The 23,725-nt window shown below is 49.9% G+C and overlaps 9 protein-coding genes across 9 annotated transcripts; 4 read left to right on the top strand and 5 right to left on the bottom strand.

Annotated features, from left to right (window-relative positions):
* Positions 1 to 50: 50 nt before the first annotated feature.
* EDB91DRAFT_1228573 (aspartic peptidase domain-containing protein) lies at positions 51 to 2,242 on the top strand (the record flags this gene model as incomplete). The annotated part of the gene is made up of 10 exons (XM_041321025.1): positions 51 to 277; positions 334 to 360; positions 419 to 487; positions 546 to 739; positions 795 to 957; positions 1,007 to 1,060; positions 1,111 to 1,199; positions 1,258 to 1,425; positions 1,478 to 1,647; positions 1,714 to 2,242. The coding sequence occupies 10 exons, from the start codon at positions 51 to 53 to the stop codon at positions 1,936 to 1,938; spliced, it is 1,386 nt and encodes a 461-aa protein (XP_041172096.1). The 3' UTR covers positions 1,939 to 2,242.
* Positions 2,243 to 2,401: 159 nt separating this feature from the next.
* On the bottom strand, positions 2,402 to 3,628 carry EDB91DRAFT_1253601 (uncharacterized protein; the record flags this gene model as incomplete). Its single annotated transcript, XM_041323674.1, has 5 exons — positions 2,402 to 2,545; positions 2,601 to 2,675; positions 2,734 to 2,873; positions 2,929 to 3,143; positions 3,198 to 3,628. The coding sequence occupies 5 exons, from the start codon at positions 3,626 to 3,628 to the stop codon at positions 2,402 to 2,404; spliced, it is 1,005 nt and encodes a 334-aa protein (XP_041172095.1).
* Positions 3,629 to 6,134: 2,506 nt separating this feature from the next.
* On the top strand, positions 6,135 to 10,031 carry EDB91DRAFT_1314356 (uncharacterized protein; the record flags this gene model as incomplete). Its single annotated transcript, XM_041325148.1, has 8 exons — positions 6,135 to 6,821; positions 6,896 to 7,147; positions 7,197 to 7,310; positions 7,376 to 7,459; positions 7,510 to 7,710; positions 7,762 to 7,906; positions 7,960 to 8,850; positions 8,903 to 10,031. The coding sequence occupies 8 exons, from the start codon at positions 6,135 to 6,137 to the stop codon at positions 9,544 to 9,546; spliced, it is 3,018 nt and encodes a 1,005-aa protein (XP_041172094.1). The 3' UTR covers positions 9,547 to 10,031.
* A 6-nt stretch (positions 10,032 to 10,037) lies between these two features.
* EDB91DRAFT_1239432 (uncharacterized protein) lies at positions 10,038 to 11,749 on the bottom strand (the record flags this gene model as incomplete). The annotated part of the gene is made up of 6 exons (XM_041321853.1): positions 10,038 to 10,611; positions 10,664 to 10,853; positions 10,901 to 11,067; positions 11,099 to 11,182; positions 11,246 to 11,661; positions 11,735 to 11,749. 6 exons carry the CDS (start codon positions 11,747 to 11,749, stop codon positions 10,038 to 10,040), a joined length of 1,446 nt encoding a protein of 481 aa, XP_041172093.1.
* Positions 11,750 to 14,339: 2,590 nt separating this feature from the next.
* On the top strand, positions 14,340 to 16,210 carry EDB91DRAFT_1339328 (uncharacterized protein; the record flags this gene model as incomplete). The annotated part of the gene is made up of 3 exons (XM_041325663.1): positions 14,340 to 14,382; positions 14,437 to 14,671; positions 14,702 to 16,210. The coding sequence occupies 3 exons, from the start codon at positions 14,340 to 14,342 to the stop codon at positions 16,092 to 16,094; spliced, it is 1,671 nt and encodes a 556-aa protein (XP_041172092.1). The 3' UTR covers positions 16,095 to 16,210.
* Positions 16,211 to 16,382: 172 nt separating this feature from the next.
* EDB91DRAFT_1060765 (uncharacterized protein) lies at positions 16,383 to 16,881 on the bottom strand (the record flags this gene model as incomplete). The annotated part of the gene is made up of 2 exons (XM_041314373.1): positions 16,383 to 16,642; positions 16,701 to 16,881. The coding sequence occupies 2 exons, from the start codon at positions 16,879 to 16,881 to the stop codon at positions 16,383 to 16,385; spliced, it is 441 nt and encodes a 146-aa protein (XP_041172091.1).
* Positions 16,795 to 19,293, bottom strand: EDB91DRAFT_867000 (aspartic peptidase domain-containing protein). The gene is made up of 10 exons (XM_041328651.1): positions 18,704 to 19,293; positions 18,624 to 18,650; positions 18,498 to 18,566; positions 18,248 to 18,441; positions 18,030 to 18,192; positions 17,922 to 17,977; positions 17,782 to 17,868; positions 17,553 to 17,720; positions 17,333 to 17,502; positions 16,795 to 17,278 (listed from the first exon to the last, which is right to left on the bottom strand). Exons 1-10 carry the CDS (start codon positions 18,934 to 18,936, stop codon positions 17,033 to 17,035), a joined length of 1,413 nt encoding a protein of 470 aa, XP_041172090.1. The 5' UTR covers positions 18,937 to 19,293; the 3' UTR covers positions 16,795 to 17,032.
* A 347-nt stretch (positions 19,294 to 19,640) lies between these two features.
* Positions 19,641 to 20,609, bottom strand: EDB91DRAFT_1253596 (uncharacterized protein; the record flags this gene model as incomplete). Its single annotated transcript, XM_041323673.1, has 1 exon — positions 19,641 to 20,609. The coding sequence occupies one exon, from the start codon at positions 20,607 to 20,609 to the stop codon at positions 19,641 to 19,643; it is 969 nt and encodes a 322-aa protein (XP_041172089.1).
* Positions 20,610 to 20,731: 122 nt separating this feature from the next.
* Positions 20,732 to 23,654, top strand: EDB91DRAFT_1162763 (Metallo-dependent phosphatase-like protein). The gene is made up of 10 exons (XM_041319877.1): positions 20,732 to 21,233; positions 21,282 to 21,433; positions 21,488 to 21,836; positions 21,887 to 22,334; positions 22,387 to 22,498; positions 22,549 to 22,724; positions 22,774 to 22,976; positions 23,029 to 23,083; positions 23,136 to 23,162; positions 23,218 to 23,654. The coding sequence occupies exons 1-10, from the start codon at positions 20,849 to 20,851 to the stop codon at positions 23,357 to 23,359; spliced, it is 2,049 nt and encodes a 682-aa protein (XP_041172088.1). The 5' UTR covers positions 20,732 to 20,848; the 3' UTR covers positions 23,360 to 23,654.
* The last annotated feature ends 71 nt before the right edge of the window (positions 23,655 to 23,725 follow it).

Below are 23,725 nucleotides of genomic sequence, written 5' to 3'. Positions count from 1 at the left end.
ACCTTCCCCCTGGTGACTTAACGACCCAAAGCTGAGGCCTGAGGCTTGACATGATACCATTACTATTTCTTGCATCCGTCTTCGCGCTGTCTGCGGATACGTTTGGAGCACCGACAGAGGGAGCCCCGATTTCTGGCCAGTCCATCCCCCTTCTAAGAAGAAACTCATCCCCCCGCGAGGTCGCCGATTGGGGTGCTTTGGCAAAGAGCCAGAGAAACAGTCTGATCGCAAAGTACGGCAGTCAGACGACGCAGAAAAGAAGCAGTGGCTACAATTTGTATGTTGCATGTGATACATATCGTTTACTGAAATTTGAATGCAACTTGTCTTTAGGATTGTCGACCAGCTGTATGATTCTGGGTAGGTGTTAGACATGTTCTCAGGTGTGCATGGGTCGTTGATTGAAGCATCCATACAGCTACTATGGTTCATTGGCTATCGGTACACCCGCGGTGTCCTTTGATGTCCTATTAGACACGGGCTCTTCGTAAGTTCCAATGTAGTCAACATACTGACACAAGTCAATGATGCGTTTGGGATCGCAGTGATCTCTGGCTTGCTGGTTCTTCGTGTGGAACTTTATGTGGCTCGAGCGCTACGTACAACCCATCATCTTCATCAACCTTCCAGAACCTCTCCACGGCATTCGAGATCCAGTACGGCGCGGGCAATGCAGGGGGCTATGTTGCACAGGACACAGTGCAAATGGCGGGATTCTCTGTCTCCAGTCAAGGCTTTGGTCAGTATCTCCTCTTACAGACCGACCAGCTGGTGATTACTTACTCGCCTTACAGCCGTCGTAGATGTAGTTTCGCAAGATTTTCTGACATCACCGGTCTCTGGCTTGTTTGGTTTGGCATGGAACACCATAGCAGCATCAGGTCAGATGCCCTTCTGGCAGACTTTGGCCTCCAGTAATGCTTGGGACTCAGCTCTGTTCGCTGTTCAGCTCACTCGGTAATGCCATTTGTTCTCTAAAACGAAGTGTGTTACTTACAAAGAACAGGTACTCAAACGATACCAGCGCCCAGGAACTTGAACCCGGAGGAGTGATTAATATGGGTATGTGCTATTCCGTCACACCGCAAGACATGTACTCAAACATCTCTCAGGTTATGTAAACAGCAGTTTGTACACCGGCTCAATTGATTATATCGACATTCCTGGAACGCCCTCATATTGGTATCTACCATTGGATTGTATGTCGTTTACCATCTCTCCATGTACCGAAAAACAGGCTCGTTCATTCTTATCTAGCATTGACTGTGCAAGGCAACTCGATCTCCATTAGTTCGGGAACAACTGCTGCTATCGATACTGGCACGACCAACATAGCCGGACCGACTAGCGCAATTCAAGCCATCTATGCACAGATTCCTAACTCACAACCAGCGACGGGTGACTGGGTGGGTTATTATAGTTTCCGTAAGCAAGCTCCATGAATTTTGCGAGTTTAAGTAGCTCAACTCGCCATCAGCATGCTCGACGACTGTAAATGTAGAGTTGTCATTCGGCGGCTCCACGTGGTCGATAAGCCCAGCGGATTTCACCGTCGCACAAACCACTTCTTCGGAATGCATCGGTGCATTCTTTGAAGCAGATATATCTGGTGGTTCCCCCACTTGGATCATCGGCGATACTTTTTTGGTATGTAACAACAATAATCGGTCTTCGAGTTTCCCAACACTGAGCTGTTCTGCCATTTTCTATTAGAAAAACGTCTATTCCGTCTTCCGCTACAATCCCCCTTCGATTGGCTTCGCCAACCTCTCAAGTATCGCAATCGCTGAAAATGGCGCTGGAGGAACCGTACCTTCTGCAACCATTGGAACAGTATCTGCGGCTGTCACCAACACGAGCGATGCCCCACGTGGACATGCGCTGAGCACATCATTATCTATTCTCTTTCTGGCTTTCTCGGTGGTACTCCTCCTCTGATTTAGATGTTATCTGCATTCGCCTTCTTAACGAAGGACATTCGTATAGGACTAACAAACGCTCACGATTTTCGACCACGCTCACCTTAATTAAATAATGTAGTCCTCTGATCAAGGGCATATATTTGCTACTGGACAGTTCTCCATGAGTTACAATCGGCGACCCGCGGTCGTGGATTGTGACTACGATTAATACGACGTTATTGCACACTATATTTGCACGAGCTGAGTTGGCCATAGTTAATAGCATAGCGTATCGTGTTCGAAAAGATTGGAAATAGAACTACTTATGCGTCTTCGACCCTAACAAACAGACATGGAAGGGATACTCATTGCCGCTGTAATAATTCGAGTGGGGTGAATGGAAGGAACACTGACTGGAGGGTGCACGCCATATGGTGCAGATGTAATGTAGTAGTCGATGGGGAGCGACTCTGTGTATAATGCAAGTATTGTATATCATTTTAGCTAAGAATCTCTAGTGTCCTCACATCCATCGTGCCATGAACAGAAGCCATGTCATTGACTTGTGCAATGATATCACAATCTGAGACGATTCTCCTGTATTCTCCGCCACGTTGCTGTGCCAGTAAAAATGCGCCGAAAGGCTGTCCAAGGTGAACTATCAATCGCAACGCTCGTGAACTAAGATTCCGAATCAACCGGGTCGTTTTCTCCAGGAGACACGCCGGAGGAATCATGTGACGGAGACCCGGGCTCGGACCAGTCTTCCTCGCTCTGCAAATCTTCCGCAGGGTCTGACGGCTTGAGGAGACAGGCGATCCCATAGACGAACGAGCACGAATGTTTGCCGAGCGGGCCTTGCCCGCGAGAACTGAATAAGCCTGTCCTCGGTGGTGATCTGCAGGTCATGAAGCCCATCTGCCTTAACTTCATACGTGAAGTACGGGCCCTGGGCTTGACCACGCCGTCTGACTTCAGGTCACACTGAATGAAATGCAAGGAAGGTGAAGTCTGCGGTTCGCGAAACGAGGAGGGCTCATCTTGACAAGTAGGGAATATAAATTTAAAGCCGACTCCACAACGACGGCATTTCGTAGCGATGAGACCGATGTCTGAATCTCATCTTCTGAAAGGAATGGGGGCGCGCATGGCGGAGCTTCGTATGAGGAAATATCGTCTGGCAGACAGGCTGTTAAACTCGGAAGATTTTCCGACCCAGTCCAGGGCCGTGATGTCACCCGACTGCGCCACGAATCTCCTGCAAGAGCCGCCCGAGCGCGTTTTGCTTCTTCTCACCATAGAGGATAGGTAGCTGGATGCCGAAGATGCCGAACGACCGAGTACGCGATGTCTTCCTGCACCGTGGTGACACGCGTTGATGCCCATCGTAGTTTTTCTCGTGCGTCTTTCATCTCCGGTTCGAAGGCGACGAAGGTGCGTGCATCTATGCCCGTCGCATCCTCCAACTCCTCCATGATCTTGACAGACTCCTTGTGGTTGGGGGAGTGGTCGTAAAGATATAACGTCCAATCCTGTTGGTAGAAGCGGATGACTTTAGAGGCGAGGAATTCCGGGACAGTCCATTCCTCGGGTGTTCCAAATGCTTTTCGCCATTGCGCCAGACTTAGACGAAGGCAGCACATCCGACAGGTAGACGATTGTGAACGCAGAGTCATGATACCAGGCGAACATGGAGTTGATTGATCTTTGGAGCTCGACGTTGTCATGTTGGTCGATACAACACGAGTCGATCCACGCCCAGTGATATTCCCGCATCACGGGCCACGTTGCAGAATGACTGCAACTTCACGACGCTGCCAACTGCCTCCAACTCGTATATAATCTCCCCCTGAATGTCACTCAGCAACTGCTCCTTGCCGTCCCACCTATGAGATAACATGGCCCTAACGGAAGTACGTCGCGACCACTTCCTCGGTGTGCTTTTTTCGAAGGTCTGAACGTTTGATAATTAACGACAGGAGCATCTGTTTGCAGTTTTGAAGGCACTTATCTGAGCCTGTCGATCACATAAGAGCCCGATGGTTGTGTGGAGTAGACGAAGTGGGGCGGTGTCAGGGTGAGTATCAATCGCCATTTGAATAGCACCTTCAGCTTCAGATCGCTGCTGGTGCAGCTCTTCGCTATTTGGGGCATTCTAAACAGAAGGTAAGACAAATGAACAGGACATGAACACAAACTCGCCTTGTTGGAAGCCTGTTCGTTTGGAGTGTGATCCTTGCGCGAGATGAGATGATGAAGAGACGGGGGAAAACACGAAGTTACCTTGCTTGTCGTCTGTGCCTTTGAAGGGTCCTCCACCAAAGCGTCGGGGACAGCCCACTCTGAGATGTTCTTATCAGCACCCCCGCTAAAGATGTGCTTGCCATCCGTGGTGAAAGCGATACAGTATAGTGCGTCAGTGTACGGTAAATTTGGTCCCAGGCCAAACTAACACTGCTAATGAATTGCAGGTCAGATTAACGCAATGAAATCGCTTAATTTTGCAATTTTATTAATAGCGCTAATTTACAGGTGAATTTGACCGGGTTTCCGAACTAGCTCAAATTTTAACCATCTGGTATACACGTGACTTTCACACCCAAACCCACTCAAACTTCAAGACCGACCGTGTAATAACCTGTAGAGGCACCAAATTTTCACCATACACGGTTGCTGCAAGTTTCAAAATCCAGTCGGACTCGATTTAACACCTTCAAGAAATAAATGTGACGCATGCACACCCTCTAACATTCTTTTCCTCAGAACGTAGACCGCAGAGTCTCATTACACCGACATTCATGGAATATCTCCTCCTTGTGACGCACTGAGAGCGCGTTTAAATGAAAATTTGAGCGTTCTGGAGTGGGGTCCGCCTGGTTTGGTCGGGATTGAAATGTGGAAGGAGGTACATAATGTTTTATCACGATGCAGAGTTCTGCGACTGATACTTGAGTTACTAGCTAGTCTATCCACTGGCGCATCTTATTCAACACATATACTTCACACCTTGTGACCGGCGTCCCAAGTTTCTTCAAGAGTGAGCTTTGTTTTCCACGGTCTGCTCGTCGCTTACTCATACTTACATTCATAGACGAGTCTAACCATGCCGTCTTACGATATTCCCTGTCTTGCCGGTGACAAGCACAAGCTCGAAGGGTCGTAAGGGCCGCAACGCGGATTTTGTGAAGCTATAGCTGGTGACCAATTAGCAAATCCATATTGTGTGGTTGCGCGCTTGCCCTATGACGTCATACAGCGCCTCCAGTCTAGAATGCCTCCTGTTTCTCCTCATTGGTCTTCAGATATAACCGGTGAACAGCCCTCACCTAGAAGCAAGTCATGCGGCAAGTTCACCATGTGTCCTGCTTGTATTCGCAGTCAACTAATCAACAACCGGCACCTCTCCAGGTCATTGTACCCTAGGAGTCATAGATTAAACTATTTATTATTCATATTTCTTGTGATAAGTCTGGCATGCTTTTCCGCTTGTTTTATGTCGTGACCCACGCTACAGAACAGCCACGTGTTTAATCTACTGCAGGGTCCCTGCCACCTGGGTGCGATACCATAATGTCTACGATTAGACGCCCACGATTACCACTGCTTCACGACAAGTATACGGACTGCCCACCGCCACCGCATGTTCGCCCCCTTCCGTAGTCGGATGATCATTTGCCATCGTAATCAACGCAGGGTAGCCATCCGCGATCTGTTAAAATGATTGTCTCGCAGGAACGAGTTTGTGGATGCGACTGGTGTACTTTTTTTTCGCTTTATAGAACAAGCGAGACTCCGTTCGGATTCCCGACATTGTTAAGACTGTGCTCTGCTCAGAAGGACCAACCACTCACTTGGCTCGGCCACTACGACACTGCATTATCTGTCATTTGGCGCGTAACGTTGACTAGTGGACACGTAATACTTATGATCACCTGCTTGCAGCCACGGCTGACTTCCCTTCTCTCTTATCTCTGCTGTGCGATGAGTACGCAATGCATGTGCTATACTAACTAAATTTAGCTTATCCGAACTGCTACAGCGTCTATTCCGGACGGGAGTCCATGTCCCACCAGATGTCTTTCAAAAACAGGCCGATTGCGCGTCTAATGAGACACGGGGCAGGTGTGTAGCAGTATAAACAGGCCCACTGCGTGCCTCGGCAGGTTACAGAAAGACACCCATAATCCCTACAGCTTCCACCTCGACGGTGCTCGGCACCGTCAAGCTCTGGCTATGGCGGAAGCAGCACAGCCAATCATTCCGAGCACCGAATTCATTCGAAGGTATGAAGGTCATAAAGGATCCGTACTCGCAGTCGCAGTCCCCGATAAACGAAGTATGGTGACAGGCTCGAAAGACAAGATGCTTCACCTGTGGGATATGAACAGCGGGGTTGTGGTGAAAAAATTGAAGGGGCATACTGACTGGGTGCGGGCCTTGGCGGTATCGCAAGACGGGCTATTGATAGCAAGCAGTGATTGGAGCGGAAAGGTCCTCGCCTGGCACGGAGACACTGGAGAATCTATCACAACCCGAGCCATCGCAGCTCATTCCACATACATCAACTCGCTCGAATTTTCTCCAGATCGCGTAGTGCTGGCGTCCGGATCATTTGATAAAACAACGAAATTATGGAGCACGAAGACGTGGCGGCTGGAAGGAAATCTCAATTGTGGTGATGAAGTCAACTGCATTCGTTATTCGCCGTCTGGCGAACATCTGGCCATCGCGACAACCAAAAATATCCAAATATGGGAACCAGACACGAAGAAGTGCATTGCAACGTTTGAGGCTCATGCAGTGGTCAATCATGCATACAATATGTCACTTGCGTGGACGTCCGATAGCACACGCCTTCTCTCAGCGGGCAATGGGTCTGATCCAACCATACGGGAATGGGATCCATTGACCTGGCAGCAAGTCAGCGATCCATTGGAAAGGGCACACGGGTGCTATCAGCGCTATTGCTGTGAGCCCTTCTGGGGTCCTCGTAGCCTCCGCATCCAGTGATGATCACATCCGCATCTGGCGGCTCTCGGATCGACGAACCATCGCCATATTCGAACCACTCCAGGGTGAACTGCATCGCCTTCTCTATGAACAGCAAGCACATCTTCAGCGGAGGTGGCGATGATAGGGTCTCACAATGGCTGGTCCCCTCCGTTTCGCCAGTGCCTCTGGTTCAATCAGAGAAAGGGGGTACAAATATCAGTCCCCGAGATGCTGAGGAACAGGCGTCCGATAGGGTAAATTTCGTTGGTTTCTTATCTCCTCATCTTCTTATCTTGCGTTTAGGATACCCCATATAATAATAATGTCATTTTATCGGAGCGTCCGGTTAAAATGGATCAAGGGAGCTTGAACTTGAAGATCAAGGTGACAAAGGCCATTGAACGAGTTTCCAGCAGGGTAAGTTCGCGCTGATCGCCTGCCTCTTCATCTTCTTACTTCCTCTTTGGGACGCGCCATTCAAGAGTAGTAACGAACGTCAGATTCAAAAGGAGGGAAAAGATACAACGATTGGGCTACCAAAGACCAACGAAAAGGCGTCCAAAGAGGTCAGTGTGTGTTAATCTCCTGTCCCTCCATCTTCTCACCTTGTGTTTAGAATGCCCCGTGCAAGAGTCGTGAAGCTCCAAAGGCCAGCTTCCCTGATGGGTCCACTGGCAAGTCTCCAGTAATGTCACCCAGGCTACAATCCTCACCCGCATTTTACTTAGCTCACAAGCAAGAACGTGGCATACTCTACAACATAAGAGGGAAGTCGGAAAACACGCCATTCAAGCAAGCGCTTCTCGATGCACAAAAGGTGTGACATCTATCCGTTTGTAGCCAGGGCTTATCCAACACATCACAATAGGCCATAGATCACAACCCTTCGTCTTATCACGGGTACGAGTTGAAGCATGCGGCGCTCCATGGTGCACGGCGCTATGACGAGGCAATAGACGCTTTCTCAACTATGCTCTCCAAGTTGAACTATGCTTCCGATGTGCAGATTCGATGTAAGCCCGGAAATACTATGTGTCAACTTGGGGATGCTTATCTCATTCTATAGCGCTGCGCGAGCAATATTTCAGTGTATCTGATGCAGAACGTGCTATTCGACAGGCCATTGACGCTCAACTCGATAACGCTCCGCTCCGTCTCCTTAACACTTCCAATTTGCGCTTATACGATCAAGAAGGGCAGATAGATACCTTCAAAGCCAGCACAGAGTACAAGGAGCTTATATCATTGACAATGAAACATGCAGACCTCCGAACGGAGCGCATCAACGAAACAGTGGCGATGTACTTTCGCTGCGTCATGCTATCGCATAGGTGGGAAGGGAAGGAGCCACTACTTCAAGACATCCAGAACAAGGTTGTGCACGAGCCACGTAGTGGCATCGTGAAGTTGCAGTCGTTCTGCAAAATTGCTTGTAATGCGGGGTATCGCTGGGCGTGGATGGATACATGCTGCATCGACAAGAGTAACCACGTGGAGCTTCAACAATCGCTCAACTCTATGTTTGTCTGGTATCACCACTCAGCACTTACCATCGTCTACCTCTCGGATGTTTCACCTTCGTCCAAGCCTGGAGCACTGGCAAAGAGCGCTTGGAACAACCGAGGATGGACCGTTCCGGAATTTCTCGCTCCGAAAACCATTCTCTTCTATCAAAAGGATTGGACCCTATACCTCGATGATCGCTCTCCCAACCATAAACAATCCCCTGCAATCATGCAGGAGTTGGCAGATTCGACGGGCATAGATCCAGGGGCCCTCGTTGCCTTCCATCCTGGGATGAGAGGTGCACGAGAGAAACTCCAATGGGCGTCAAGGCGTGTCACCACGCGACAGGAAGACATTGCATACTCATTGTTCGGTGTCTTCGGCGTCCGCCTACATGTTGATTACGGAGAGAAGAAGGACAAGGCAGCTCGGGCGGCTCTTGCAGGAGATAGTGGCTCAGTCGGGCGACATTACTGCCCTAGACTGGGTTGGAAAATCATCAGAGTTCAACAGCTGTTTGCCAGCCGACATCACCTCCTACACTGCTCCGCCACGCACACTGCCATCTCTGTCTGAAGATATGATTCAGTCATCAGTCTCCTTGCTGCGAGGTGCCGTGTCTGTGGAGTCGGCTTCGAACCTTCATTCAGAGCTTGAAAGCCTGAGCGCCCCCCGTTTCGCGAACTGCAGACTTCATCTTCCTTGCATCGTATTCCGTGTTACAGATGTCAGACGGCTAGCTAGTCGAAACCAGGAGACAGCTTCCACATACTCAGTCAAAGCAGAGGGGCTTCATGCTATACAGATCACCACGGAAGACAAGCTGATTCAGTTCTCGCGGGCAAGACCGATTCAGCAGACGTTCTTGCTCGTCCGTCCGTGGGATCGTTTTCTCATCGAGCAGCCTGATTTTTCAGAGCAGCCTGACTTTGCAGATGACGTGCAGAGCGAGAACCACTATTGGGATACACCCGAGTCTCCTTTACCCGATTCGCCCACCGGGAGTCTTGATTCGGAGTTCCACTCGCGAATGTTGCGACTGATTGTTCGCCTTGGACAGCCTTTCAGTGCATTGTTGCTAGCGCAGCAGCGAGGCAGAGAATATAAGAGAATCGCGTCAGATCAAGGTATCAGTTGCACAAGTTAGAGACGTAGCTGCTGTTGACAAGATGATGGACGTCAAGACACTAGAGATATTGTAGATATATACATTAAGGAATAGATATCTCCGAGCACTTGGCATTCGTACATTTACACCACTCTTACGCGCACATACCCCTGTACTCGAGTTTCGTGTCGTAGTTTTCTGGCTTACTACATAGTACGGAGACAGAATCTCCACCGACTATGAGTCGGTTTACAGTCTCGGATTTGGCGCGGAGCGCTACGTCTGGATAACTACGGTGGCGACGCGAGTGGGACCCATGTACGAGGTACAATTGTCGAGGAAGATATGGTTGTAGCTGGCATGACCATGGCAACGCAAAGTTCCAAGAGAAATGACCGTCCAGGGCGAACAGACACAGTGATCTCTTGGGCGTCCAACTTGGGCGCGACAAACACTAGGTATGATGATGAAAATACTGTACAAATTTGTCACAATATGAAGTGTCTCGATTGTTCGTGATATACATAGCTTCAGTCATCAAACTCATCCATGCTGAGTCCGCCTCCACCCAAATCCACTGCTGTCACGACGTTTGTCTCATCCGAATCCATCGCATCGCTCGCATCTGTAGGTTGCGGCTCTATCTCGCTGGCCTCTGCTGTATCCTGGTCCAAGAACCCCAAGCATGCCTGCATGCACCCTCTCCATCGCAGCGGAACCGCTCCACCCACTTCAACACCAGCAACGCGACGCTCCCACGTGAATCGCTCCGCAGCGTGCCTCACGAAGAATTGACCCTTGTGGTCCGGATTTGCACACCCGCCCGCGCCCTGCGACGGCCTCCGATCATGCTTTCGTGGTTCAGGGGGGACACCAGCGGATTTGAAAAAATCGGGCGTGTTCTCCGCCAATACGTCGCGTACGTTCGGTGGCAGCTTCCAAACGTCGGGGAGATAATACTCGCTGAGCGCGGTCTTAGAGCTGTGGCCTGGCAATGGGCAAAGCAACTTTCGATAACAGATCTCTGTCAGGGGAGGTATGGGCGAAAGGAATGTCGTCACGGGAGATACTATGATCGTTCTCCATGGATTCCCTTCTGCCTCCCTGCATTGCGAGTATAGACGAGTCATGGACTGACGCTGAGACAGGACGTCACGGGACTGCGGAGGGGACACGAGAGAAGGAAGGCTCCGATAAAAAGGGATTGGGGTTGAGCTGCAGCGACGAGAGGGTCATATCTCGCATTTCCGAGGGCAGGTATGTCAGGCGGTTCTGCGAGATATTGAGCTCCTTCAAGTTGACCAAACGACATATCTCCGGGGGAATATATGTCAACAGGTTTCCGCCTATGACCTGGTAAATACATAGAAATGGGAGACACAAAGAAACGCACGCAAACTCAACACAGCCAGATTGTGCAACGTGAACAGCTCAGAAGGAAGATGCTGGATGCGGTTTCCAAAGAGGTAGAGTTGTAGCATATGTCGTTCCTTGCCCGAGTCCATGATGGACTTTGTCCGCTCGAATGAAACGCGCGCGAAACTCGAAAGCTGGCTCTGTCTTCACACGTGACAGACCGCGTCCGAATGACAGACTTTGCTCAGATAGTTCCGTCGTGTTGAAAAAACGTCCGAGATCGGTGATCGATGTAGGAATGGTCTTCAGGGATAGATTGCTGCCATAGCGCAAGATAAGACGCGTCAGAAAGTTAGATCGATGACGCAAGGAAATACGGCACCTCAGGTCTATGTGCCCGTTACCTGTGTCGAAGGGTTTCCGCAGCGCTTCATCCCAAAGCCGCTCCTCACGATCGATGTAACGCGACGTGCGATGAGGTGACGACTCTGGACTTGACGTTTCTCCGCGCAAGTAGTGTTCTTCTCCCAGCGAACGAGAGTAGACTGTGCCGCGGTACAATGGCGCCGGAACACGCGCGGGAGGTGTACTCGGGGGAGTGTCTGTCTTCTTTTCCCGCTGTGGAGGGCGTTTATTAGCTTTTGCTGAGGCCGCGAATGGATGAGAGAATTCTAGGCGCGTCGGGGGTGGGGAGTCTAGCATATAGGGCTCATGCAGCGGACTCGAGGGCGGGGAAGAGTCTATAGGTGCCAACATCGGCGACGACGATGGGGATGAGTCTCGGGATGACGAGGAAGACTCAAAATCCATGTCATAGTCTGTCATTTTCAATGCGGGGAAATAGCTAGTCGTGTGCAAAATCGTGTGTCACTCTCAAGAATGTCATCGTTGATTGCTTCTACCTTTTATAGGCACACATTTCGTATAAACAGACTTATACGTAAATACACTGGAGTGGAACGTAAACAGAACGACAATGTTAATGTACTTACATCTCATCGTCGTTTACACACACGCTTGTGTCATGTACGAGCTCAGCTTGATAATTAGAACGCAAGAGCCCATTTTCATCTAGATCAAACAAAGATCGGAACCTTATAAACTAGATATATTGACTGTCATACTCATGTCTGTGTTAGGAGACTAGATCAAGTCAGCAGAGAGCTCTAGCATCAATCGACTCATCGTCTATTCCAAATCGGCATCAAGTCTTCAACTGCTTTGATTTCCGTGTCTACAGTTGGGGAGCAGGCCGCTATGGGACGTGAATCAGAAGAATAGGATAATTCACCTGAAGACTTCAACGCACCGGCAATATTATTGACTGAGAGCTACCCGTTGATCTCGACGAGCGCTTTTGAAGACAAGAATTCGTTTGTCATATATTCGGACATGGTGTAGCCATGTCTCTGGCAGCTGCGGATCCAAGTTTTCGATCAAATGGCCGATTTGCAGATTTCAGGACTCGACTTCAAAATTGCGACATAGGGAGCCCAGTTACTGCAAAGTTACCGGCTGCAGAACATCGCAATGTTAGTCTCCCTGGGTTTTTGTTAGCGCTCTGTCAGCCGTACACGAGTACAACGAATATTCCATTCAGAGGTTGATAAGGTAGCGTCACCTGTGTAGTCCAAGAAACTCGTGCCGCCAGACAGACATCGCTGAACATCTGCGAGAAGTCGTTCACGGCAAGAACATAGGAAATGAAGATAATCAGCTCTCATCCCAACAAGTTATCTCTCTGAGGAAAAATGTTGTTCTGCATCCGGTAAACATATGGAAATCAACGAGAGGAACGAGGCAATGCAGGGAGCACAAGTAGCAACTTTGCGAACGAGAGGTAAGCAGTGAGGAGTTAAGGACGACCGCGAGATAATGCAGACAGGGTGCAAGGTGATGTGCTAGAATTCAAGTAGACCCGTAGGATCGATAATAATCGAGGTAGTACTGATGCCATCCAACAGGGATTATGTGCGGCGATGTGGTTGGACCAATGGGCAGAGGCGCATGACGTTGAACGGTCGACACATACGCTCACCTTATGATAACCCGGTTGCACTTGCAAAAAAGGAGATCTGGATACTGCCTCATATCTCGGGCGTCTAATGATATGAAAGGCACATCGATGCTGCGCAGTAGCATGACAACACGCAGTACAACGCACCTCTGGTCATTTAAAGCAAGACACCGTTAATTCTACAGCAAGTTCAATTCTGCCGCGCTCACTCACCATCAAGCCCCACCAGAATGGCGGAAATCACACGCGTTCGAACGTATGAAGGTCACAGAGAATCTGTACTCGCAGTCGCAATTTACCCCGATAGACCACGTATGGTCACAGGCTCGGAAGACAACATGGTTCGTCTGTGGGACCTGAACAAGGGTATTGTGTTGAAGAAGATGGAGGGGCATCCTGCCTGGGTGCAGGCAGTGGCGGTATCACGAGACGGAAAATTGATAGCAAGCGGTGATTACTGGGGAGGGCTCTTCACCTGGGACGGAGACACTGGAAAATCTCTCAAGAAAATCGACAAAGCACACTCCAACATGACCTGTTCGTTGGACTTTTCTCCGGATGGCACAATGCTGGCGAGTGGTTCATCAGCAGATAACGCGATGAAGTTGTGGAGCACAAAGACGTTGCAGCTGCCAGGGGGGAATTCACTTAGCCTTGATTGTGGCGATCGGGTCACCTGCGTTCGGTATTCGCCATCCGGCGAACATCTTGCCATCGCAACATTCACAGATGTCCAAATATGGGATCAAGGCACGAGGGAGTGCATCGCAACCTTCACCGCTCATAGTTCGACCTCGTTTCCATTCGGACCCGTATTCGGCAAGTCACTCGCATGGTCACCTGATGGCACTCGCCTTCTGTCAGGGGGAAATACTCATGATCCTACCATACGAGAGTGGGATGCATCGACTTGGCAGCAGGTCGGTGATCCCTGGACGGGTCATACTGAACAGATCAACGCCATTGCCATGCATGGCACACTTGTCGCCTCAGCATCTGATGACAGGCATGTCTGCCTCTGGCGGTTCTCCGATCGAGAAACCATTGCCATATTCGACCATTCTAGGCGGGTGAACTGCGTCACCTTCTCCATAGATGGCAGGCGCATCCTCGGTGGGGGTGAGGATAAGAAAATCTCGGTGTGGGCAGTACCGGAAGACGCTTTGCTAGAGGACGCTCCAGAGGAACCAGCGTCCGACGATGTAAGTTCGCAGTACTGATTTGATGTCTCTTCGTCTTTTACCTTGCATTTAGGATGTCCCATGCGAGAGTGAGAACTCGGAAGCGCTTCTCGACGCGCAAAAGGTGAGATGGCGTCGATCTCTTCGTAGCCAGTGCTCACTAAACCGATACATAGGTCATCAGACTCGACCCTTCGTCTTACCGTGGGTACGAGTTGAAACATGCAGCGCTTCATGATGCACGACGCTACAATGAAGCAATTGAAGCATTTAAAGTCATGATCTCCAAGCTGGATGACGCTCCCGAAGATCAGATACGTCGTAAGCCCCGGTCAAGTCGTGCGTCAAGTGGAAGACACTCATCTCATTCTACAGAGCTGCGAAAGAACTATGTCTCTCCATCCGAGGCAGAAGACGCTATTCGAAGAGCCGTTCTGATTCAACTCGATAACGCCCCGCTTCGTTTACTCCACACTACCACCGGGCTCTTATGTGATCGACAGGCGCAAATCAGCGCCTTCAAAGCGAGCACGACATACAAAGAGCTTCTGTCATCGATGATGAAGCATGCAGACTTGCCAACAGAGCGCATCGATAGAGTGGTTGAGATGTACTTTTGTTGTGTCATGCTATCCCATAGGTGGGAAGGGACGGAGTCGCTGCTGCACGACATCCAGGACAAGGTTGTATACAAGTTGAAGGCAACAGGTGGTCTCGTGAAGTTGCAATCATTTTGCAAAGTTGCTCGCGATGCAGGTTACCGCTGGGCGTGGATGGATACATGCTGCGTCGACCAGAATAACAACGTCGAACTCTCAAAATCACTCAACTCCAGGTTTGCCTGGTATCAGCACTCAGCTCTCACGATCGTCTACCTGTCGGATGTTCCTCCTTCGTCAAAGTCTGGCGCTTTGGCAAAGAGCGCCTGGAACACGCAAGGATGGACTGTCCCGGAATTCCTCGCTCCTAAGGTCATTCTCTTCTACAAACAGAATTGGACTCTATATCTCGACGACCAATCTCGCAACCACAAGGAGTCCGTTGCAATCATGCAGGAAGTGGAGGCTGCTACGGGCATAGATCGACGGGCCCTCGTCACCTTCCATCCAAGGACGATAGGTGTGCGAGAGAAACTCAGATGGGCGTCTACGCGTATCACCGTGCAAGAAGACATTGCATACGCATTATTTGGTATCTTCGGCGTCCAACTCCCTATGCTTTATCGCGAGCATAAGCAAAATGTGCTCGGAGGCCTCTTGCAGGAGATTGTGGCTCGGTCGGGGGATATTACTCCCCTGGACTGGGTCGGAAAACCTTCCGAGTTCAACAGCTGTCTGCCTGCTGACATCTCCTCGTACAAAGCTCCGCCATACTCGCTACCGTCTTTGTCCGAAGATGAGATGCAGACATCACTCTCCTCGCTGCAGGGCGTGGCTAGTGTGAAGTTGGCCTCGAGACTTTATTCCGTGCTTGACAACCTGAGTGCCCCCCGCTTCGCCAACTGCAAACTACAACTGCCTTGCATTACATTCCGTGTCACAGCAGTCAAAAGAAGGCGTAGTACAGACCAGGAGACACAATCCACGTATGGAGTAAAGGCAGATGGCCTTCATGACCTGGTGATCACCACGGAGCACAAGCTGACTCAGTTCTCGCGGTCACGGCCCACTCAGCAGACATTCTTGCTTGTCCGCCCGTGGAACCGCTGTCTTCTCGAGCAGTCTGACTTTGCAGAGCAGCCTGATTTTGCAGATGATATGCAGAGCGAGGGAGATTGGTCTGAGCCCGGTTCTCCATTACATGACTTGCCTGGCAGCTTTCCTGGAAACAATGAGCCAGTTGGTTCAGAGCCCCACACACGAGCGTTGCGATTGATTGTTCGCCTCGGACAACCATTCGGCGCATTTTTGCTAGCACCGCAGGGCGGGGGAGCGTACAAGAGGATCGCATCAGACCGCGATATCATTGCCCAAGTCAAAGACACGGCTTCTGTTCACAACATGATGAACATCAGGACTGTAGAGATATTGTAGCTGTATTTTTAAGAAGAGAGAATCTCTGAGCGATTTTCATTTGTACTCCTTGGTCATTCGTACTATGCTGGCACCGTGTGACATGCTTACCCAGAAATGTGAATTGCATTTGCGCCATTGGCTGGATCTGCAGCGCTGGATAGGTCCTCCAAACTTCAGCAGGCTTTTGGAAGGATTATTAATGGAATGGATTAACATCCAAAATTTTGTGCTATCCTTTCTTGTACTTGACAGAATCAATTCCAGCGATTGTCCTCGAAAAAGGTCCGCAGCCAACTCTGATCAGTGCTAACCCTGCAGAAGCCCCCACCGGCGCAGCGATTCAGCCGTTTCTTCGTCTTGAGTATCTTGCTCGGCCTGACTGTGGCCCTGAGATGCAAGGGGAATAGCAGTAACTTCAGCATGGCTGAATGTCCTGACTCCAGTCCTTACGATTCTCAACCTAGACTTGCAACTTGGATCGGGACAGGCGACCTCGGCATCCGTGCTCATCCAATCATTTGGGTGAGTGACACGCTGCTTAGCTGCTAGAAGTGGCAGAACGGCACCTAAATATCCTGTAAGTGACAGAAACTAAACTAAAAGAATGTCAATCAGAATGCTTACTGAGCGAGTAAATGGAGAATCCCTGTCCAGGTGGGAGGTGAAGCATTTCTCCTTCAAGGATAAAATGATCACCCTCTTTCGCTCCGCATAGTATACGTTCCCCTGGTGGGCATATAACCTCGACACGGAGATCATATAACTGGAATGTATCGATTGGCGGGGCTGACCCGGAGTTATCCATTCAACGGAAGCGTTCAGGGAAAAGAAAGAGATGCAATATAGTGGGCGCTTGTTACAAATGAGGTTTGCTCCAGCGGTAACTTGCGGGGATTGCAAACTCCAGGTACCTTGCAAGGAATGTGTAATTATATGAAATGTCCGTATTAACAAAATCACAAGAACAAAAAAGCTATCGATGCAGAAGCTAACCAGAAGCAGAGCAAACTCAAAGGACTACCACTCGATGCAGTATTTGACGCAGTATTTGATGCACCACCTGTGCTTGTGGCAACTGTCACAGCGCCAATTGTTGGGGATGGAACCGCAGCTTTGATACCATTCTGAGCGATAGCAGTCTCCGATAGTGCAGCAAAACCAACAGAGGCAGGACTGTACTTAAAAACAGAGTAAACGTTTTTCTGAGCATTGATCAGTCGTGGTTCAGAGAACATAAACTAGTGGTGGAAGCTCACGAGGAATGCGTCGCCAATAACCCACGAAGGACCCCCTTGGCCGATTGTAGAGACGAAGAAAGCCCCAATGCACTCCGTGCTACTGACCTGGGTGTGCGTGAAGTCCGCGGGGCTCATCGACCAAGTGTTGCCACCAAAGTTGAACTCCACATTCACCGTCGTGCTGCATGCTAATTTTGTTCTGTCAGCCAACGAATTGTACGACAGGACTGATACCTACGATAAGTGTAATACCCTTCCAATGAGCCCGTTCCTAGTTGGGATCCAGGGATCTGTGCGTAGATGCTCGCAATGGCAGTGGAAGGGCCTGCAATGTTTGTGGTTCCAGTGTCGATTATAGCAGTCGACATCCCTGCGATATCGATGGACTTTCCCTGGACAGTTAGCGCTAAGTTATCAAACGCATCAGCTTGTAGCTGGTGGTGATACATTTTTTACATTCTACTTACTATTCATGTTAATCTCCCAAAATTGTGGTGTTCCAACAAGGTCATAGTATTCAATTGACCCCGTGTAAAGACTGCTGTTGGTGTAACCTGTCGAACAGTCACGTTAAATTCGAATATGAACGCGGCAAGAATGCACCTACCCATATCAATAACACCTCCCGGTTCATTTTGGGTGGCACCAGACGCATTGCCATAGCTTACCAACCACGCGTCAGGAGAACATAGTGAATAACTCTGTCAACACATACCGTGTTAGCTGTACTCCGAATAACGCAGAATCCCAACTTCCACCACTAGCCAAAGTTTGCCAGAAAGGTGTCTGTTTCGTGGAAGCAAGCGGAGCCCAGGCGAGACCCATTATCCCAGATACAGGGTTCTGGGTAAAGGCTGACGAGAGAACATTGACAACGCCTACCGCAGTTTCTGTCAGATGTATATAAAGCACTCGGCATATATAACAGCGTACCAAAACCCTGCTTTTCCACCGAGAAACCAGCCATCTGAACAGTCTCCTCAGCAACATAGCCAGCAACTGCACCCGAGCCATATTGGATCTCAAGTGCTGTCGAGAGATTTTGGAAAGTGGACGATTTTGCAGGATCGTATGTGAGGCTGGTTCCGCAGCCGGATTCACAAGTCGAACTGGTTAGCCACAGATCGCTAGAAATATTTGTTCTTAGTGATGTTCGTTGAGAAAATTACGATCTGATACTTACGATGAACCAGTGTCGAGAATGACATCATATGACACTGGCGGCGTCCCAATCGCGATGGTTCCATAGTAGCTAATGAGACATGTCCGATTAGCAAAAGCGCGCTGCATGATAGAGATTTCTGCGCACCCTGTGTCAACCCCCTGATTGACGATGCTGGACAGCATCGTTTAGGATGAAACACCAAGGATATGAAAGATTTTACATACAGGTTATATCCAGTGCCTCTTGTCTGCAGCGACTGACCACCATACTTCGCAGCAAGCATATCCCTTTGGTCTTTTGCTTGCTGAATCATCAGCGTAAAGTTCTGTGACGAAGGGTTCAGCCTGCGGATAGGCATGCTCCGCCCAACCACAGGCGTAGGCGCTGTCGGTGCTGCAAATGCATCCCGGCTTAGAAGAAACAACGAAAGGGTCGTGAAGAAAGCAGAAGCAATCATGACGCTCTAGAAAGCGAATTAACAGACCAAATACGATGGTAGACTGCCTGCAGTCCGAGGAGAAAAGAAATATTAATGACTCGAGCCCGCGAGGATAGAGAAATAAAAATGATGAGAAGAAATGGACCTGCAGGGCTCCCCTTTCAGCGTTATAACGTGTTTCATGTTCCAACCAGTGCTGCGCAACCCTTCAAGGAGCGTACCAAGCGACCGGGACACAGCCTGTTCTGTTGTTCCAGGAACAGCCGGAGCAAAAATAGTGTCGTCATGAATCAAGTCTTATTGTCATCGGTTCACCTATAAAAGTAGTCACTTGTGAACATGGTAGCATGCAAATCCGTAGTCCTGACTCCTGATTGGCTAGATCGGTACCAGGGCAAGTCTTAGGCTCGCCGAGTAGGTTGGACACGAAGATTGCAACCTTGAATTCCTCAGCGCCTCTGTCAAGTACTGTAACAGCTGGGCAACAGGCTGGGCATCGTACTCGGGTGTGTCATGCGCACCACATGGGTATAACCAGACTCTGAGCCTGACATCAGGCCATCAGCGTTGTGATGACGAGATGACAGGGAGCGAAAAACAGTACCGCCGCTTGCACAGGCGAAGTTAGGCGATGATAAGAACGAAAAATCAAAACAATCAGTATAAGTATATCCCAATGCAGTGTAAGGGCACCACCGTACGTGTAAGTAGAATTATTGTATCTAATTAGCCAAAAGTGCCTCCTTCCATTTACTTGGTCGCGAGCGGTTCTTAGTGTCTGAGAAGATGGGAATGCCCTTGGCACGCTTCTCTGCCAGTTCCTCTTTCACATCCTCAACTTCTCGCAGCATTCTTGCACGACTCCTTGCGACTGCCTTCAGAATCTTATCCCTCCGCAGGTGGCCAGTGAAGCGCCAGTTCTTGCTCCCCGACATGGACGTCCGCACTAGTTCATGTCTCCTCCATCTCTTCAACGCATCCAGCGCGAACTTCTCGTTCAGCCAATCCATCCGTTTCTTTCTGTCCTCTGCAGTCATATCTTCCATTGCTTGAGGATAGTAGAATGGATCTACAAGACCGACGATGGCACGCTTGTATGTCCTGTACGATTTCGTCGCCTTTGATCCATTATATATACGATGTAATGGCGAGAAGTAGTTGGCAGTTCGGATGTAGGTAGTTTTGACGCCGTAGACGGCAGATAGATACGAGCGAATGTCGGTTTTCGTGACAGACATGGGGATTCGGAAAGTGGCTTCGTAGGGATTATAGGGCTTCCCAGTGGGTGTATTGTTGCGCACCATGCGGAATATGATGTTCGGGAGATAGATTCTCTGACCAACCACCTGCAGCTCTTTCTCTCCGTTATTGTCTGTGACCTTCAGACCGCGAAGACGCGTCCGCCGTTCATTGAGGGCGTCAAGCCACTGAGCTTCCGTCAGGTCTCTCCCCTGATTATCCATCAACTCGCCCTTGGCGAGGGCTCGTCTGTAGCGTGAATATTCTGATGGAGTGAGGTCACTGTCAGTGGGGGGTTTGAGGTGGGCTCGTTTTCGTTCGCGGCGTTCACGGACGGCCATGGGAGCTGAGGCATCTCTGGCAGCCGCTGCAAGCTTTGGCAAGGCGCTTGCAGCCCGTTCTGGTGGTTGCGTCGAGTAGAGACGACGGGCTACGCGACACAGAGCCTGCATTCGTGAAAAATATTGGAACGAACGGGAAAAGAAACTTCTGAGCAAACTCATAATGAACAATGTTTAGACCCCCTGTAAATCGCTTGATTTGGATATGTGACCCCCCACTTACTTCACCCTGTCCAACACGTTGCTGCGATTTCAAGCAGCTGGTCATCACCTTCGAGGTAATTTGTTCGCTGATTCTGGTAGATTCATTGACCGTAGTCGCTCACTTATCTAGAACTGGGTGGGCCATAATGGCTGCGTTTACCTTCTCTCGCTTTCTCCGATCTATGAGGGGCATATTTATCCCAACAGCAACTGTCATTGGTTTCTCATGCCTCCTGACATACATCTTCATATTATACCAGCCCACCGTCGGACCTGGCATTACCCAGCGTCTTGGGTGGCAAGCTTGGGAGGCGGTCGCGACTGTCGACTACTTCGACAAAGGAACTTCTACGCCGACAGTCACACAGCCTGGTGACGTAGAGGAGGCACAACCATTTCCGGGCAATGGGGGAGAAGTTGAAGGTACAGATTGGTGGGAAACCTCATCCAGTCAACCCTGGGATGCTACCGATGATATCGAGAGTTACCCGCTTGACGTATGGGCTCCGCTGTTACCTCACGATACCGGTCGTACGTGTCCTTGCCACTTTGTCAGGGACTCGATTTAATTTCCTACAGTGTCTGAAATTACTATCACCCGTTGTATGATGCCACCGAATCTCGTCGGGGATTTATGTGCACCTAGCACGACGGTCGAGCAGGATGCCATTAAGGGCAACTGGGTTCGAGTGGAACGGGATCTTAACAAGCAAGCTGGTCTATGGAGTCTGGTATGCACAGCTGTTTTATGTCGCCTATCTCATGACTGAGCGGATTCACTATAGAACATCTACTACAGGCGCACGCGCCGTCTTGATATACCTCTCGTTACCGACTTGCGCCTACTTCCTGCCGGCGACACTCCTGAACCTCTTACGGACCCCTGGGTCAGAGTTGATCACTCCATACGCGATGGTGTTATGCGTACGGAACCACTGTACCTATGGTACCTCCCGGGAAAAACGATGAACGAAATGACTGTGGAAGAGAGAGCTAATCTCATAACCGAAATCGACGTCCTCTTCGGGGAGGACAGACCTTGGTACGGATTTGAGAAAGTAGAGCCTGCCGTGACCCCTGAGAAGGAGGGGAAACTAGAGAGCGTGTATGTGACGTACCGCCGCGGCGTGAAGTGTGAGCATGGACAGCCTTCATGCTAATAGTAAACTGACTTTGATTCGCAGCGGTCCCTCGCGCACATCCTTTACACTTCTCACGAGACGGAAAATTCAAGATTTTGCAGGTTGCAGACCTACATTTCTCCGTTTCCAGGGGCCTCTGTCGGGACACCGACCTTGATCCCTGCGTCAACTCGGATAATCTCACGAACACGCTCCTCGGACATGTTCTGGACGAAGAAAAGCCAGACCTTGTCGTCTTCTCTGGCGACCAGCTCAATGGGCAGGGAACGTCTTGGGATCCTAAATCTGTTCTCGCAAAGTTTGCCGTGGCAGCTACAGATCGAAAGATACCTTGGGCGGCTATCTTCGGCAATCATGACGAGGAGGACGGCGACGTGAAGCAGGAGCAGCTGCGTATGATGAAGGCCCTTCCTTACTCCATGGTGCAGAGCGGTCCGAAAGATATTCACGGTGTTGGGAACTATGTTCTGGACGTGAAGAGTGCTGATGCGTGAGTATTTCCGGTTGATTATGTTGGGATACAAGATGAACGCCCTCGATAGCTCCATGACATCGCTGCTGACGCTGTACTTCCTTGACTCTGGATCCTACTCGAGCGGCTACTTGGATTGGTTTGGGTTTTTCTTCCCGACCGAGTACGACTGGATACACGAGGTCAGTGTTCTTTGATATCATCGTATCAGAAGGCACTCATATCTCCCAAGGACCAAATCAACTGGTTTTTGCAAGAGTCAGCCAAGATCCAGCCCATAGAACGCCCGTTTACCCCGGACACCGGAAAGGACTTTGGTTCCATATGGACTAGACAATCCGATCAGATCACGCCCACCACACGCAAGCTAGCGAAGCCCAATGCTATGATGTTCTTCCACATTCCTCTGTGGGTCCATATTTCCGCTACTGTCACAGCTTTCTCATTTTCACATCAGGCAAGAGTCATACGGTACAGCGGACAGAGACACGCGTACTGGCCAGCTGTTAGACATCGGTCTGCACGATCTGGAAGGATCTGGTGCTGCGAAGAAGAGTGATGGAATGTTTGACAAGGGCTTGAAGCAAGCCCTCGAGAGCGGTCACGTCGCGGGCGGAAGCATACCCGAAGTGAAAGTGATCGCAAATGGACACTGCCACAGTAAGTTCCAGCATCGATTCTCCTGGATCCCGGATCTCACGTAGTGCCCCAGTCACGGAGGACTGCAGACGTGTCCAGGATATATGGTTGTGCTTCGGAGGTGGAGGGTAAGTGATGCGCCCAGTTTTTGTCCGTCATTGTGTTCATTGTATGATGCAGGTCGTATTCTGGGTACGGGCAGGTTGGGTGGGTTGATCATAATTCATATGCTGCATTTTCATCTCGCTTACTCTTCCCTTAGGTTCGACCGGCGGTTCCGCGTATACGAAATCTCTGATTATGGAGAGACCATCCGGACGTACAAGCGCTCAGAGAAGGACGAGATCCTCAACAACTACATTCTAGCTGGACCGGGAGCTCCCCCATTCAACCCACGATCGTAGAATTCTTGGGCAAAGGGCATGCCCAATGTAATTTATAATTAGTGACCTGACCATTTTCTCGTGTTCGTCACGGATCTGTACTTTTGTTTGGCTACATTTCATGGCTTCTGAATCCTAAAAAAAGCATTCAGGTGACTGAATGTGACGGATGGAGCGATCAGCCCCTGTTGTTCTATTTGCTGCTGCGGCACTACCGTTCTGTATACTACGCAATCAAATCCCACTGTATCTCCTGTTCTTGGTGTATTTACCATAGTATATCTGAATCGTGGGCCAGACGTAGCCCTGCGTGAGCAACACGACGGCCTGTCAGAACTCAGATCACCACTAGCATTTGGTGCGAGGCCGCTAACGAGTGACTTCATT

This window comes from Suillus paluster (genome assembly GCF_016628075.1).
Source record: "Suillus paluster strain FC165 chromosome Unknown EDB91scaffold_88, whole genome shotgun sequence".
Lineage (NCBI taxonomy): Eukaryota > Fungi > Basidiomycota > Agaricomycetes > Boletales > Suillaceae > Suillus > Suillus paluster.
This window is presented reverse-complemented; position numbering and strand designations above follow the sequence as displayed.